Raw genomic sequence first — 16,375 nt, 5'->3', positions numbered from 1 at the left:
AACTATAGTAATAAGAAACTGTGAGTGGTTACCTAGGGTTGAAGATGGGTGAAAAGGAATTGACTGCAAAGAGGCAGGAGGAAACGTCTTGGGAGATGGAGATGTTCCTTATATTGATGGCGGTGGTGGTTATACAACTGCACTTTTATCAAAACTCACCTAACTGCATACTTAAAATAGGTGTATTGATATTTTTACTATATGTAAATTATACCTCAATAAAGTTGATTTAAAAAACAGGCCAGGTGCGGTGGCTCACGCCTGTAATCCCAGCACTTTGGGAGGTCGAGGCGGGCAGATCAGCTGAGGTCAGGAGTTCAAGACCAGCCTGGCCAACATAGTGAAATCCCGTCTCTACTAAAAATACAAAATAAGGTGAGCGTGGTGGCATGCACCTGTAATCTCAGCTACTGGGGAAGCTGAGGCAGGAGAATTACTGGAACCTGGGGGGCGGAGGTTGTGGAGAGCCGAGATCGCACCATTGCACTCCAGCCTGGGCAAAAAGAGTGAAACTCCATCTCAAAAAAGAAAAAAATAATAATTTTTTTTTTTATAATGACAATTTATGAATTTATGTTTCAGTGATTCTTACAACAGTAGTATTTATGGAATTATCTTTAGGTTACAAAGACTTGTTTTAACAAACACAATCCAGGTAGAAGGGTATAGTACAATTAAACATTTAAAGCCTAGTTGAGAGTTCTGACACCTCTTTAAAAGTGAATTTAAAAATACCTGAATATGCTAGAAAATGGAAAAGGGCACCCTAAAAGTAGAATTATTGGACAAACGAGGATTTCACATAGTTTTATTTGGGACTTACTTCCCAGGGGGAGATTAGGACACATCAGGGCACACAGAAATAAACTCGCACCTTCCCTTGTCCCTACTTCCTTTACTCAGTTCTAGCTCAGAAAGAAAGTCTAGCAATTTAAAATGTCCTGAAGTTTGAGAGATGCTTTCACATTTTTACATTGGTATCAGTAGAAGGTAGCAAAATCCCAGCTGCTTTTGCCTGAGCTCACTTTTGTACAGTTTGTTTTTTTAACTCATAATAAGCATTTGAAGGGAAAAAAAAAAGCATCATTCCTCTCTTTTGTCTTGGTACAGTCCTCAAAAATAGTGACTCAGGGAGGTGATAAAAAGTTTAAAAATGACAAACTTTGGGGATGTGGAAAGTTAATCCAAGTGGGGAAAGGCAAAAAAATCATGAGCAAGGGGAAGAAAAGGAAAAAAAATGGGTAGAAATGCAGCATCTTTACAATTGTTACCATAAAAAAAAAAACGCCAACAATTCTCAAACTTCAGGGAGGTCTGAGGTCAGCAGCTCACTTAGGAACACACTGTGCCATTCTAAAGATAGAAAAAGGAGCTGAATCACCTTTGAGGTCTGATTCTGTAAACACTGTTACCAAATAAGCTTTTCTCTAAGGGATTCTTTCTCATGGCAGAATAAAAGAAGGAAAACACACCTGTGCAATGCAACTTCCCTAATACTCAGCATCCAGAAGATGTTTTGCAGCCGAGGCCTCAAGTAGGAAAACACTTTCATTTGTTTTGTCTTTGTAAGCCAGCATAGACACATGGGGCACATGTGGAGTACCAGCAAGGACAGGAAATTTGGAATCATGGTGTGTTAGAAGTGGAAGGAACCATGGATTCATGTTCTATTGCTGTGTAACTACCACAAACTTAATGGCTTAAAACACAAAAAAGTTATCTTGTAGTGTTCAGGGGTAAGGAGTCCAGGTATAGCTGAGGTGAGTCCTCTGTACGGGGAGCCACAAGGATGCAGTCCGGTGCCATCTGGAGCTCGGGGTTCTCTTTCAAGATCATTCAGGTTGTTGGCAAAATCCAGCTGTAGGAATGGGCTCCCTGTTTCCTAGCTGGCTCTCACTGACTCTCAGCTTCTAGAAAGAGCCTTTGGGCCCTAGCTCCATGGCCCTCTGACAATATAGCCACTTTCTCAAGGAGAATCTCACTACACTCTGCTACAGGCTGAGTAACCCTTATCTGAAATGCTTGAGACCAGAAGCGTTTCGGATTTTGGACTTCTTCAAATTTTGGAATATAAGTATTATACTTACCGGTGGAGCATTCCAAATAAAAAAATCCCATATAAGAGAGTCTTACAATCATGTTAATCAAGTATTTATGGGAGTGACTACCCCATTACCTTAGTCATATAACGTAACCTAGTCAATGAAGTGACTTTCCCATCGTATTCATATTCCTGTCCACATTCAAGTATTATTCTTTCAACTATTCTTTCAGGTCATATATACCAGAGGATGGGAATATTGGGGGGCATCTTAGAATTCTAACAACCAAAACCATTAGCACTATCCTGTGCACATTCTTATTTCATGGGGAGAAACTGAGGTCCATAGAAGATAAACGAAATTATCAAAAAAAGTCATAAAGTAGTTATCAGGACAGTAAGAGCTGAATCCTGCTCTCCAAAATCTGTGTCTAGTGCTTGCCACTCTCTCAAGCTTCCTTCTGCCACTGACACGGTTAGTGGTAAGACTGTATTTCAGGAAAGGAGGAAAAAAGCACCAGGACGATCAGGTAAGCCATGAATCCTTATGTAGATGCTATGAGCAGCAGAAAACCTGGAAGAACACTTACCTGCAGAGTGCTAGCATGGTGACTCAGTGTCCTTGAAGAGTCATAGTCAGCAGGATTGGCCAGCAAATGACTGGTATTTTCTATCCAAGCCTCAGTGCTCTTCAGAAGGTCATTATATTCCTCCATCTTAACTGTGGCCTGAGAAAGAGATGCAGGACCAAACTTGGTCACATGCCTTTTACTGGAGCCAAATGACTCCTCGATGAAGAGTCAGTTGCTGTTAGTCAGGGGTGTGTCAGGCCTTGCAGATGTCTGCTCCTCATGGCTGGGGCCACTTGTTCACCTGCTCTAGGTTATGATACTTCTGACTTTTAAGATTAACTCTGACCATAGGTGGAAAGGATTTAAGCGGTTCTACTCCAACATCATGGGCCTCAGCAAAGTTCTGGGTTAGCTTTGCAACTATTCTGGTTCCCATTTTAGGCTTCATTTTAAAAACTGGGCTGTACTTTGTCCTCCTGTTCAAGACCTTGCCCTACAGTTCTTCTAAGACTAGGATGCTGCCTCACTCTTGTTAAATCACAAACACAACTCAGCCAACCACAGCTCCTGTTTGGAAGGAGGGTAGAGAGGGTATCCTGTACCCGAATGACAGTCTTTCTCATTGTTGTCTCCCTCACTAGACTCCGGAGATCACCTGTCCTAAATTCCCATTACTGGTCTTTATCCACCTGTAGGGGAGCCTGGACTTCCCAACAGTTTGCCTGGCTCTTGCTGTGGTCAACTTTCGGATTCTTGGTTCTATCTGCCCAATCAGACTTTCTGCCTGCACTAGCATTGAAATCTGTCTCCTCAGTGCCCACGCGAGCCTACCATGGCCCCAGCTTCAAGTCCAAAACTGATAATTCAAGAGAAATTGGCTGTTTCTGAATATATTGTTTTGCTTTAACACTATCTCAATACCACTACATGATATGAAGCTATTATGAGTCACAGCCATACCTTATTCAACTGCGAGGTTTTAGACTCTGCTCTCTGTGATACTTGCTGATACTGCTGGAAAGGAATCATCAAGTTATCCATCCATTCTTGAGCCTGTCCTGGGTCCTGTTCAACGATGTCCTGAACTTCAGAATCCAGCTCATTTAGTTTGGAATGCCATAGATCTAACTCATCCCACATTTTCTGGAGAAGGAAATCGTAAGTCAACTTGAATGAAGAGGTCATAGTTTACGGAGGCAATGCCTGGTTTTCACACAGTATTTACATTTATAAATGCTACTAAAACACCACAGAAACAACATCACAAGAATAGCTGTTAATTTATATCCAGCAATTTGTTATCTAAACTGAAAAACACTTTTCCTGAGCTCTCCCAACTGTAACAGTATTCATTTCACTACCAATTAGCTGTAGGGGAACAGAAAGACCTGGACATTTCTAGAGATGACCGACAAGGTCAATACAGCCCTCATCTCTCAAGAGTGACGAGCAAAACATTCTGTTTAAAAAGGGCTTGGGGAAATACTTGAACCTATTTACACCAGTTCATACACACGCACGTGCATGCACGCACACACACACTCAATCTAGAAAATAATGTTAAGTGAAAAAATAAAACAAAGAAAAATATCTGGGCTGGGTGCAGTGGCTCATGCAATTTTGGAGGCCAAGATGTGTGGACTGCTTGAGCCCAGGAGTTCGAGACCAGCCTGAACAAAACAGGGAGGCCCTGTCTCTACAAAAAACATGAAAAATTAGCCAGGTGTGGTGGCGCACACCTGCCATCTCAGCTGCTTGGGAGACTGAGGTGGGAGGATTGATTGAGCCAGGGAGGTCAAGGCTGAAGTGAGTTTTGATCACACCACTGCTCTCCAGCTTGGGTGACAGGGTGAGACCCTATCTCAAAAATTTAAAAAAAGAAAACTATCTGCCAACTTGGGATGAATGCAGAGGCAGAGAGCTCTAGAAACATGATTAGGAGCAACTGCTTTTGACTCAAGAAACCAATAGGTTGGATTCAAATCTGAACTTCACTGGGCAGAGGAAAATTTCAAAGCTAAAATATTCAATTCTTAATGTTTGCTTAAGAACATTTTTTTCCCCTATCTTGAGGACTATATCTAACTTGTTAAATTAGGTTCCTCTGCTTAAGATTTGTCCAATAGTGAGCCATATTCTGACCTATTTTAAAAGCCCCAAATTATTAAAATATTTCCTTAAGATATAGATTAAAACAAGAATCCTTTCCCTATACTGTAGTTTGCTTGCAAATTAAGAAGTAGAATAGTGTTTATGTACAGTTTTACCTAAGATTTTATTTTATAAGACATTTTACAAGGGAAATACATTTGGAATTTTTATTTTTATTTAACCTTGGCAGTCTAAAAAAGAGCTTTAATATTTTTCATATTCTATTGAATGATTTTTAATATCAGTATCCCCAAGATAAGATCCTTACTTTCCTTTACTTGTGAAAATCACAGGCTCTCAGAAGTTTGGGTATATGCCCACCATGGAAAAACAGAATTTTTTTTTGAGAGAGTCTCACTCTGTCACCCACACTGGAATTCAGTGACGTGATCTCGGCTCACTGCAACCTCCGTCTCCTGGGTTCAAGGGATTTTCATGTCTCAGTCTCCCGAGTAGCTAGAATTGCAGTCTTGTGCCACCATGCCCAGCTAAGTTCTATATTTTTAGTAGAGACAGGGTTTTGCCATGTTGGCCAAGCTGGTCTCAAACTCCTAGGCTCAAGTGATCATCCCACCTTGGCCTCCCAAAGTGCTGGGATTACAGGCGTGAACCACCGCACCTGGCCAACAGAATAATTTTTAAATGCAACTTTTCCCTATCAAGCCTCTCTAGGTGATGCCTCTGTGGATTTGGTTTATGATTTCTGTGCTTCAGATTAATTCAAAGAACTCACCTTGTGATAACTGATGAACAGGGCAGGAGTGGGTCAGAAATACCAAATGCTGAAGGGAGTTAAAGGAGGATTTTACCTTTTGAATTTCTTGCGCTCTCTCAATATTTTTGCTTTTCTGCTGCAACATCTTTTCAACATTATGAAGCCCATTGTTAATTTCTTCTATTTTTCTCCTCATTGCATATGACGGTGAGCTTTTTAAGATTTCATTGCTAATCTGTGAAAGACAGAAAGATGCATTTGGCTTAGAGAGGTTGTCTGCACTTTATTCATAGGTTCGAACAACAAAAGTGGTAGTCACTCTGTTACAACTTGTAAAAATCTTTTAAGGGCTGGAAGAAATTCTGAAAATGCATTAATGAGAAGGTGGATAGGAAGACTAATAAATGGCAGGTGTGTTTACTTGACCTTTTAAATATCATCTGAAATAAAACAAAAATTAGTTTAATGTAATCTAACATATATTAAAGATATATGCTGTGTTGGGCAAAACTACTGAGTGGATTGTGTGAAACATCCCCATATGGATCAAATGATATAAAAGAATTCCTGGGGGATAAACGATTTTTATATGATCTTTCCATTTTATGAGAAAATCCTCTGCACAGATCTGTTTTCAATAAAACCAAATTTACTCTCAAGCTGACTTTTAAAAAAAATATAATTCCAATCACAGTACTCATTTGAGTGAAACAACCTTCTAAAAGTAGCTATTTCTTGAGGATGCACAGAGTTTAATTATTCTCTGTGTAACCATTTGTAGATGTTTTCCCAGCCATCAGAAACTTAGCTACTGAACAGTGTAATTTTTTTTATCTAAACGATTCTCTTAAAAAGAAACAAACAAACAAAAAAACCTTGAGCTAGGAAAGATAATAAATGAATGCTGAGTATATCACTTTCCAAATACCTGACTGGTGTGTGTTCTTGTTTTGCTATTTGATAAGGCTTTCTCCAAGCAGCTACTAAATAACCAAGTAATACTTTATGCTTTTGTATAATCCTTTGTTTTGTAAATTAAAAAAAAAACAAAACAAAACTGTATCTGTGTAACCATTGAGACTAAAAGCATCCTATGCAGATAGTATACAGATGCAGAAACTGGAACACAGACTAAATGATTTGCTGCAGTCATATGTCAAGGAAGTAGATGAACTTGTCCCAAGAAACCCCCAAGTCCCCAGATTGAGTCCCAGGCTCTATTCACAATATCAGGCTGTTGATACTTTTATATCATGTCTTTATTCCCCAGACCATACTGCAGTCAATATTATTAGGAAAAAATCTCACTTTGGTTCCATGTTAGTTTTTTATGGCTGGCTGTGTCACAAATTACCACAAGACAAAGTTTTCTGATATTTTGTGCACTTATTCTCCTGGCAGAAATGTATACCATTTAGATACATTAGGACAGATCATGATTTAGGAAATGAATATAGCCATTTGAATTATACACAATGTTACTGCGTCTGTCCCAGGATCCTTGAATTTCCTTTAGCCACATCACATAATAAAAATTAGTTGCTATTTGTGACAAATACACAGGGTCATAGCGGAAATTTTCTACCTTGAATTTGAACGACGGATTTTGATTATTAATTTACTCTGCTACAGATTTTCATAAGTATTCATGAGAATAACATTTAGTTTCTCTCAAAACATTTAGTATTTTCCTAAAATAAAATCAATAGTACCAGATCCTTGAGAAAGTACAAAATAGGTTTTCTTGTGTGTTAAATAAAAAAGATTTGTCATAAATATACATTAAGTTTACATGTTTTTTACCTTGTGAGATTTTCCTGAGAAATCTGTCATAGAATTAATGACATATTTTAGCCACTAAGTTTGAAATCTGAGTTTTTTGTGTTTATCTAAGATCTATTTTATTTATCAAGTTGTAAGTATTCTAGGCAGAAAAAAATAAATTAATTAATTAATTAAAAAAAAAAAAAAAAAAAAAAAAAACTTCTGTGGATACCAGACCAAACAGAATTTTCTTCTGTTTGATATGGGCTGTCTTTTTACAATCTAATCAAAATATCTTGCTAGGCTCCTATGTTTCTAGTATTATAAAATATTTTCCACCTTTTCTTCAAATCTGGACTTTCAGGTATAAAGATTCGCTCAGGTACTTTTCATGAGAATTCTGTTAACATCATCATTAGACAGACACTACATACTAAGTGCTATTCCTAGTGAGTTGTGAAATTTGTATTCTTATTGCCCTCAGCTGTAATGTCAAAATGTTTCAAAGGATGTGTTTTAAAGCAAAGTATTAACGTCCAAAATGTTCAAGTGGTTGTACAAAAGCAAACAAAACCAGTAAAAGATATATAACTGTATTATAAAATGCAAGAGAAGCAGCAGCATTTCGACAATTAAATATACATAAATTATCTAATTCTGTTATGTCACATATTTAAAGCATCTTTATCTTAGCATTCAATATTAGACAAAATGGTCACTTAACTCTTAAAAGCAGTCATAGCTGAAATCCCAGCAAATGGAATTTGACATTAAATGATATTTTCCTTTTGATAGACATTCAGCTCCATAAACAATAACAGTAGTATAGACATTATTATTACCTTCTCATCTATGTCTTCTAAAGCTTTTCTGCATTCTTCCACCTGGGATTCAATCTCTGCAGGGACTATGGTGTACATTTCAGAATACTTGATTCGTAGTTTTTCCATAATATTCTCAAAAGTTAGCTTCCCTTCCTTAAGGATGCTTTGAAGCTCCTAAAAACATTAAGAGAGTTGCAATACTCACAAGACTGGGGGAAAAGTTTAACTCTAGGAAGTAAAAGCAGCCTTCCAGCACATCCTTATGATTTAAAGGAGAGCAGTTTGCATGACAAAACCCCACTAGTGATACAAGCTGATTAAGCCCGAGAGATACTCAGTTTAGTCAGATGATGCTTTCTAATTTGTAAGAATTAAACTTGATATCTCTTCATAGTGTCACACCATTATCTAGAAAAGACATTACAACACCCCCTGCTTCTAAAGTACCTTTAGGATTTCATTGTATCTGCGTTGCAGACCTGATCTAAAAAGCTGCAAGCAGCAAAAAAAAAAAAAAGTTTCAAAGAAGTTTTTTGTTGTTGTTATTAATGTGTTGCTATTTCTACTTCTTCCTCCATTATCATCACAATGATTCAAGGCCACTAAAAGCCCCATGCTTGGAGCAGAAGTGTCTACTTTCATGTAATTAGACAGCCCGGCAGAGCTCAACTTCTTTCAAAAGGGAGGGTTCCAGTTCCATACAAAGAATGTAGGTTTTTTAGGAGATAAAAGAAACCTGAACAAATAGTCTATTGGTTGTGGCCTAGAAACCAAATCTGATCTACCTTCTCCTGCAGTAATTATAAAGGAGAAACTCATTTGTTTGGGAAAGTTTCCCAAAGATCAAGTGGAAAAATACTTCTTGACTTGACTATGGCTTTTTTGTTGTTTGTTTTGTTTTTACAGTAGCTGTTCAGTAGCATTATTTGTGTTCATGGATTGAGTCACTGCAGTGAAGAATGATTACAATTTTAAATGGCTCTGTGATGTGTCATTGTTTTCCTTTTCTTAATCCTCAGCAGAGGACAAATCTAGAGAGAGAAAGTTAGAGAACAATGCCATTCAAAGATGCGGTTTAAGAAGTAAGTGTCATCCCGTTTTATCTACACCTAGTCCAGGAGTACAGGCTTTCATTCAGAGGTACACTTGGAAGGCTTGCCCATGAAGACTGCTTCTTTACTTTCCAATATAATAACCGAAAGTTCTCTTTAGACAGCATGTGACTTTTTTTTCTTTTTTTTTTTGAGATGGAGCCAGGCTGGAGTGCAGTGGCATGATCTCAGCTCACTGCAACCACTGCCTCCTGGGTCCAAGTGATTCTCCTGCCTCAGCATCCCAGTAGCTGGGATTACAGGCACACGCTACCACGCCTGGCTAATTTTTGTATTTTTAGTAGAGATGGGGTTTCCCCATGTTGGCCAGGTTGGTCTTGACCTCCTGACCCCAAGTGATCTGCCTGCCTGGGCCTCCCAAAGTGCTGGGATTACAGGTGTGAGCCACTGTGTCTGGCCAACACGTGACTTTTGAATAAACTTCCAAACATCCTTTTGGGCTGTCACCATTGGACTGGAATGAAAAAGGAGATTATTCTGAAGAAATGAGATTCCAGATGACCTGTAGGGTGTACCTAGGCCCTATCAGAGACAAGGCACTAAGTCCTACTAAAGGAGTAACCCAACATGCTACTCAAGAGTGGTCTGAGGCCCTTATTCACCAAACACACTGGAAATATAGTTGAAAGAAGGCTGCTTGGTCCAGACTGGCTTACCTTCCAGCCTTGTTTCAACTCTGTTCTCCGCTCTCCAGCCACACTGATCTTCTCCCTTGGTTCTGCCCACACCATGCCACAGGGGCTTTGCCTGTGCCTCTATCTCCCCAGACCACTCCCCCAAACCCAGCCACTGAGTTATATCTACCCCAAGGACTTTGGATACAAGACTGTGAGCCTGTATCTGCCACATTCACTAATTCGCTCCTCACTTACCTCAAATTGTTCTGACTTTTCTGGGTGATCCTGGAATGCCATATTTTGGAAAGAAGTTGTGGTCTGTTGAAATAAATTCTTCAAAGCAATTATCTCTTTTGTGAAGGAATGTCTTTCTTGGATTTCAGTCTGCACTAATTCTTTATTTTTTTGAACTTTCTGAAGAAGCCTAAAAGAGAACATCAAAATATAATTGTTTCTTTATCCTGCTCTTCTGTGAAACAGTTTTATTGCAACAATTAATGAAATGCCTGAATAGCTCCTAAAGGACAGTTATTTCCTCTAAGAAAAAAGTAACAATTTTTGATAATGGATATACCACATATACAAACAGGTACAAAATCTTATCACTTAATCAAAAACCTCTCCAAACCTTTCGCCCCAAATATTCTCTTTTTCACATATTCCATTGTAACTGACATCTCTGTCCTCTCTTTTTCTCCATGTAACCCTTGAGCTCAAATGAAAATGACTTAGAGGTGTGAATGGAATCATGGGTGGGCTTCTGGGGATAGACAACCCCACTGGTCTTCTTCTCTTAAGCTGATTCATTTTGCTGTGGATGTAGCAAATATCAGAAGAGGCATTGAAGTGGGTAAAATCTTTCCTGAGGGTTATTTGGTAAGTATCTATGATATTGTGATATAATAAATATATACTCGATCTCTGCTCTGGTTCCTGAGACAGAGCTCTTAATACCTTTGTAGATAGGAGTGCTAGCTAGGAGTCTTTTGTCCTAATATTTGATTTTTGACCAGTTTCTGACACAGAGCTCCTAAGTCCTTTGTAATTTCCTGAGTGATAGGAGCATCTTTAGTTCTAAGGAGGCAACTCTAGGTGGGATCCTGAGTAGCCTCAGGATGAGGGCTGGTTGCCAGGGGAACCAACTATGTGATTAAAAGGTTGGAACTTTCAGTACCACCCCTACCTCCAACACACACCCCCAGCCTCTGCGGAAGGGGACAGAAGCTCAAAGTTGAGTTGATTGCCAATGGCCAATTATATAATCAATCATAATGAATTCATAATGAGACTACATAATCAAATCTCCATAAGAAACCCCAAAAGACAGGGCTCACAGAGCTTCTGGATTGCTGAAAGCCTGGGGGTTCCACCACCTAGAGAAAACAGGGAAGCCCCAGGCCCCTTCCTATACCGTGCCTCAGGCACCTCTTCCATCTGGCTGTTCATCTGTATCCTTCATTATACTCTTTATTAATAAACTGGTAAACATGACTAAAGTGTTTTCTTGAGTTCTATGAGCCACTCCAGCAAATTAATTGAACTCAAGAAAGGTATCAAAGGATCCCTTGATTTATAGCCTATCAGCCAGAAGTGTACCGGCAGGGCACAGCGGGTCACGCCTGTAATCCCAACACTTTGGGAGGCTGAGAAGAGTGCATCACCTGAGGTCAGGCGTTCGAGATCGCCCTGGCCAACATGGGCAAAGTGCTGGGATTACAGGCGTAAGCCACCATGCCCGGCCACAGCTAGTTACATTTGAAAAGAACATTTAATGGCATAGGAAGGCAAACATGATTTGCTGGTAAATTATTCAGCAGAATATAAAACAGTACAAGTATTTTGATCTCAATTTATTTAAAAACAAAATCATAGTAAAAAAGGAGAAAAAAATGATTAGCAGTGGTTATTGCTGAGTGGTGACATTAAGGTAGATTTTTATATTAATTTTTGTAATTTTCAGTTTCTGAATTTCTTTTTTTTTTTTTTTTTTTTTTTGAGGCAGAGTCTCGCTTTGTCACCCAGGCTGGAGTACAGTGGCGCACTCTCAGCTCACTGCAAGCTCTGCCTCCCGGGTTCACGCCATTCTCCTGCCTCAGCCTCCAGAGTAGCTGGGACTTATAGGCACCTGTCACCACGCCCGGCTAACTTTTTGTATTTTTAGTAGAGACAGGGTTTCACCATGTTAGCTAGGATGGTCTTGATCTCCTGACCTCATGATCTGCCCACCTTGGCCTCCCAAAGTGCTGGGATTACAGGAGTGAGTCACTGAGCCCGGCCTGAATTTCCTATAATAAATATATATTACTAAACTAGAAAAAGGGCAAAAAAAAAAAAAAAATCACAAATGACAAAAAAGGAAACTGGAAGGATATTCACCCTCGTTAATACCAGGATGGAAAATGTGTGCTTAATACAGTTATTAATCTGTTCTATCCCTTTTTATACCTATCAGTGTTGTCTCACCTCAATTCTATTGTATCATTTGCCATTATTCTATACTTTTAGATTTTCTAAATGTTGAGCCATAATTGTCAAGCACATGTCCTTAACAGTTTTTCATAAATCTTACTTGTTGCATCGTTGTTGCATAGAAGTAATTTCTTGAAATGCTGGAACACTTTCCACAGCCCCTGAGCTTTCAGGAACATTCTGGATACTTCTGATGCGCTGAAGAAGTAGAGTCAGTAACAGCTGCTGCTTCTCCACATTCTCTCCATATTGGCATAAACAGTCTAGCAGCTCACAGAGTTCCTCTGTGGTGTATGCCTCTTTTGTTTTGGAAATTTCAGGGAGTTCTTCCTGAAGATTATCTAAAATAATTGCTTCTCGTTCAATCTAATTCAATAAACAAAAAGAACTAAAATAAGTAAAATATACAATTACCATTTCAGGACCTGAAGTAGCCATAATTTTTGTATGCTCTCTCTTCAAACGGTTGCTAGTGCCATATCCTACCATGTTTTCCTATAGCTGGGAATATTAATCCTCTGCTATCAGAATCCCTTAATTCCCAGCTATTGCTCATGTTGATGTGTGACTGAAATAGAGTACTGCTGTTGTGGTATGAAGGAAATGCTGTTGAATATCCTCATAAAAAATTTATTTCTCCTTCAGATTTCAGTTGGATAAAGCAACATTTCTCCTGATAAGCACATGAGCTCCACCAAACTGCTTTCACTAAGTATAAGAGGTTGGGCAACTATTGGATATGGAAAATTTTTCTGCTGGTCTCTTTTCTTTCACTTCCAATCCCTATATGCTAAAAAAGTAAGTCCAGCAGATTCTCATTACCCTGACACATGACAAAGGTAAAGCAGCCAGAATTACCGAACCAATCAAGTATTTATCAATAATGGTGGACACAGAACTCAGAAATACATAACCTATTACATCACATATCTAGAAACTGTTCGTTCCACCAGCCCTGAACTCAACTAAGATGTAGAAAAAAGTCTCAAAGGCCCCTGAATCAGGTCATTCTTACGCCTCCCCTTGAATCCCCTGGCCCACCCCTTGGCTACAGTACTCATTTATCACATCCTGCCTCAGTGATGGTTAACTCTCCTGCTCCATGTTCAAACACAGTCATGGATCTTGCAATCACGACATTACAGGATGTCACTCCAGTCATCTATGTTTATGATATCATACTAACTGAAATGGTGAGGACCTGAATGGCCAGTCAGACATGCCAGAGGGTGAGAAACAAAGCCTGTGAAAATTCAGGAGCCCCAGTATCAGGGCCTGGGGCATGCCAGGACTTCTCTAAGGTAAAGGTCAAGTTGTTCAATCTTATAACTCTACCACTAAGAAAGAGACACAGCACTGAATGGACCTTTTGAGGTCTGGGAGGCAGTATATGCTATCCTTGGGATTACTGCTCAGATGCATTTATCAGAATGCTGCCAATGTCAAGAGAGACCTGGAGAAAAAGCACCACAGCAGGGTCGGGCTGTGGTATAAGCTGCCCTGCCATTTGGGCTATATGATCCAGTTGGGTACCCAATAACTAGAATACATGGATGCAGATGTAGACTGGCCACTGTCCAAGAGACCCAGGTGTGCAATGGGTGCTTCTCATCACCTCAAACCTAAATTCAGTTGAATTAGAAGTCCTGGTTCTTTGCCAGACAGCTACACTTCCACCAGGGAATGAGATAAGGGTTCCACTGCATCATTTTGTGTCCCCCTGCTGGAAACTAGCATGCAAATAAAGAAATTGCTACATTGATGGGGGAATTGTACATGTAGGGTTTCCAATGTGCATCAGGGTTGAAAAAACTATGTCTGTAATCCAGGACTTAATGGGGCACCTCTTGGTGCTTACGCACCAGAAATGGGCAGATTTAACTTGATAATAACCAGAATTATTATCAAGCTGTAGCAACCACGAACCAGTAAGAGTAAAAAGACGAAAGGCTCAGACCTTTCCTGTTCCATTTCCCCTCATCTCCCACTCCTGTTCCCTGGGATCACTTTCCAAAATAAACTACCATTTGCAAGCCTCAGTCCCAAGCTCTGGTGTCCACTGAGAAGTTGGTAAGTGATTGAGAACGGGGAATACAAGAGGGAGAACAATATATACATATATATTTTTTCTTTGAGTCAGAGTCTCTCTCTGTCACCCAGGCTAGAGTGCCATGGTGTGATCTCAGCTCACTGTAACCTCCACCTCCTAGGTTCAAGCAATTCTCTCCCTCAGTCTCCCGAGTAGCTGGGATTACAGGCATCCGCCACCATGCCTGGCTAATTTTTTTGTATTTTTAGTAGAGACAGGGTTTCACCATCTTGGCCAGGCTGGTCTTGAACTCCTGACCTCGTGATCTACCCACCTTGGCCTCCCAAAGTGCTGGGATTACAGGCGTCAGCCACGGTGCCTGGCCACAGTTTTTATCAGGACAATAATTTTACCCCAAAGCCAGGCAATTCTTCAACTTGGGAATGAATAAACAAACTGTATTACACCCACCCAAAGCAATACTAGTCAGGAATAAAGAGAAATGAATTATGAATACAAGCAGCAGCAAGAATGAATTTCAAGTGCATTATGCTTAGGGGAGAAAAGCAAACTCAAAGGGCCACAAACTGTAAGGAGTCCATCAATATGACATTCTGGAAATGGAAATACTATGGGAACAGAAACAGATTAACGTTCCAGGGGTTGGAGGTTACGGAAGGCACTGACCACAAAGAGGAACAGGGGAAACTTCTAGGGTGACAGAATTGTCTTAAACATTGATTTTGTTGGTGATCATGTGATCGTGTGCACTTGTCGGAACAACACTTTTTACGCTAAAAAGTGTGAAGACAGCCCTAGAATCAGTAAAATAGTTGCAAAAAGCCTGTGCATTCACTTTTCCACCTAGAAGAGGCTTTGCAATACCTTGATGATTTTCCTTAGACATGGGATCCTAATAAAATTGGTTATAAAACTTTTAGGTTCATGGTCAATTGTAAAGTTTGGTCTAGAAAGGGAGAAGGACCCATAGTTGCATCATAAGCAAATCCAATGAAGGAGACCGAAAAACCCAGAACCAGCAGAAAAGGGACTCCAAAGAAATGACTGTTGGTGCAAGTGGGAGAAGCCGGCCGCACATCTCCAATCATCTTTGACAATGTGATGTTCTTCTAGCACATTATGATCATCGAAGCAAAAAATGATGATTCTGAATAACCCAAGTGAATAGTTATAGTAAAGAGATTTTGCTTAAGAAAACAGGGAAGTAAAATTTTAGGGGGACACAAGTTCTATCAAAATTTAAATTTAGTTTTTAATTTGTAAACTTATAAACAGGCATTTAAGTTTTTTAAAAGTCTACTGATATAAACTGTTTATTTCATCAAGACTGGATTATGTTACTATAGATGACATGTTTAAAGCAGAAATTCACTTTGTCATATATAAAAGCACCAACCATGCTAACAGAAGCTTACATGTATGAGCTGTTAGATGATGTAATTTTTATTGAATGGATAAAAGCTACATTAAAATCTTATATCAATTTGATGTATGTAAATATCATGTAAGTTAACAGATTAATGGCTAAGCACCAGAGTCTAAGTTTGAATCCTCTACTATCCCTTGTGAATTTGAGCAAGTTACTCAGTCTCACCGTGTCTCATTTTCCTCATCTACAAAGTAAGGATAATAAAAATATCCTCACAGAATTCTTGAATAGTGCTCTGAACTATGCCTGCCACATAATAATTGCTCAATTTAGTAGTTGTTTTTATTATTGTTATTACAGGGAAGCATTTTTTTTGGCTTGTGCTACTCTGAAAAATATTTTGTTAGCAGATTTTGTCAAATGCTTGTGTGAATAATTAGAAAGTTCTATATGAATGGAGTCTGAATAACGCATAATTGCAAATGGGTATATAGCAATAATGTGATAAAATAAAAAGAGCAAAATCTTAGAATTAGCCTAGACCTGAATTTAAGTAAGAGATGTCCCTCAACAAATGTTTACTAAGTGCCCACTAAGTGCAGGGCCCTAGCCAGGTTCCAAGGTTACAGCAGTGAGCAAGACAGCCCCAGCCGCAGCCCACAGGGCCTTACAGCTTAATCAATCTCTACCT

General features: G+C 39.3%; 1 protein-coding gene and 1 long non-coding RNA gene across 7 annotated transcripts in view; one reads left to right on the top strand and one right to left on the bottom strand.

Annotated features, from left to right (window-relative positions):
* Nucleotides 1–16,375, bottom strand: part of SYNE2 (spectrin repeat containing nuclear envelope protein 2) — a 376,660-nt gene that overhangs the window by 144,419 nt on the left and 215,866 nt on the right. For all 6 annotated transcript variants that reach the window (XM_028851601.2, XM_028851602.2, XM_028851605.2 and 3 more), the window contains exons 52-57: nucleotides 12,366–12,631; nucleotides 10,052–10,220; nucleotides 8,086–8,241; nucleotides 5,574–5,714; nucleotides 3,574–3,756; nucleotides 2,632–2,769 (exon numbers count right to left, since the gene is read on the bottom strand). In XM_028851601.2, coding sequence (XP_028707434.2) covers nucleotides 2,632–2,769; nucleotides 3,574–3,756; nucleotides 5,574–5,714; nucleotides 8,086–8,241; nucleotides 10,052–10,220; nucleotides 12,366–12,631 — 1,053 coding nt within the window. The remainder of the gene's footprint in view (nucleotides 1–2,631; nucleotides 2,770–3,573; nucleotides 3,757–5,573; nucleotides 5,715–8,085; nucleotides 8,242–10,051; nucleotides 10,221–12,365; nucleotides 12,632–16,375) is intronic.
* Nucleotides 11,694–16,375, top strand: part of LOC144330290 (uncharacterized) — a 28,937-nt gene continuing 24,255 nt past the window's right edge. The window contains exon 1 of the long non-coding RNA XR_013396329.1: nucleotides 11,694–11,900. This is a non-coding gene — a long non-coding RNA (uncharacterized LOC144330290). The remainder of the gene's footprint in view (nucleotides 11,901–16,375) is intronic.

The sequence above is a fragment of the Macaca mulatta genome, chromosome 7 (assembly GCF_049350105.2).
Source record: "Macaca mulatta isolate MMU2019108-1 chromosome 7, T2T-MMU8v2.0, whole genome shotgun sequence".
NCBI lineage: Eukaryota > Metazoa > Chordata > Mammalia > Primates > Cercopithecidae > Macaca > Macaca mulatta.
The sequence above is the reverse complement of the archived record's forward strand: the minus strand, read 5'-3'. Positions and strand labels throughout refer to the sequence as shown.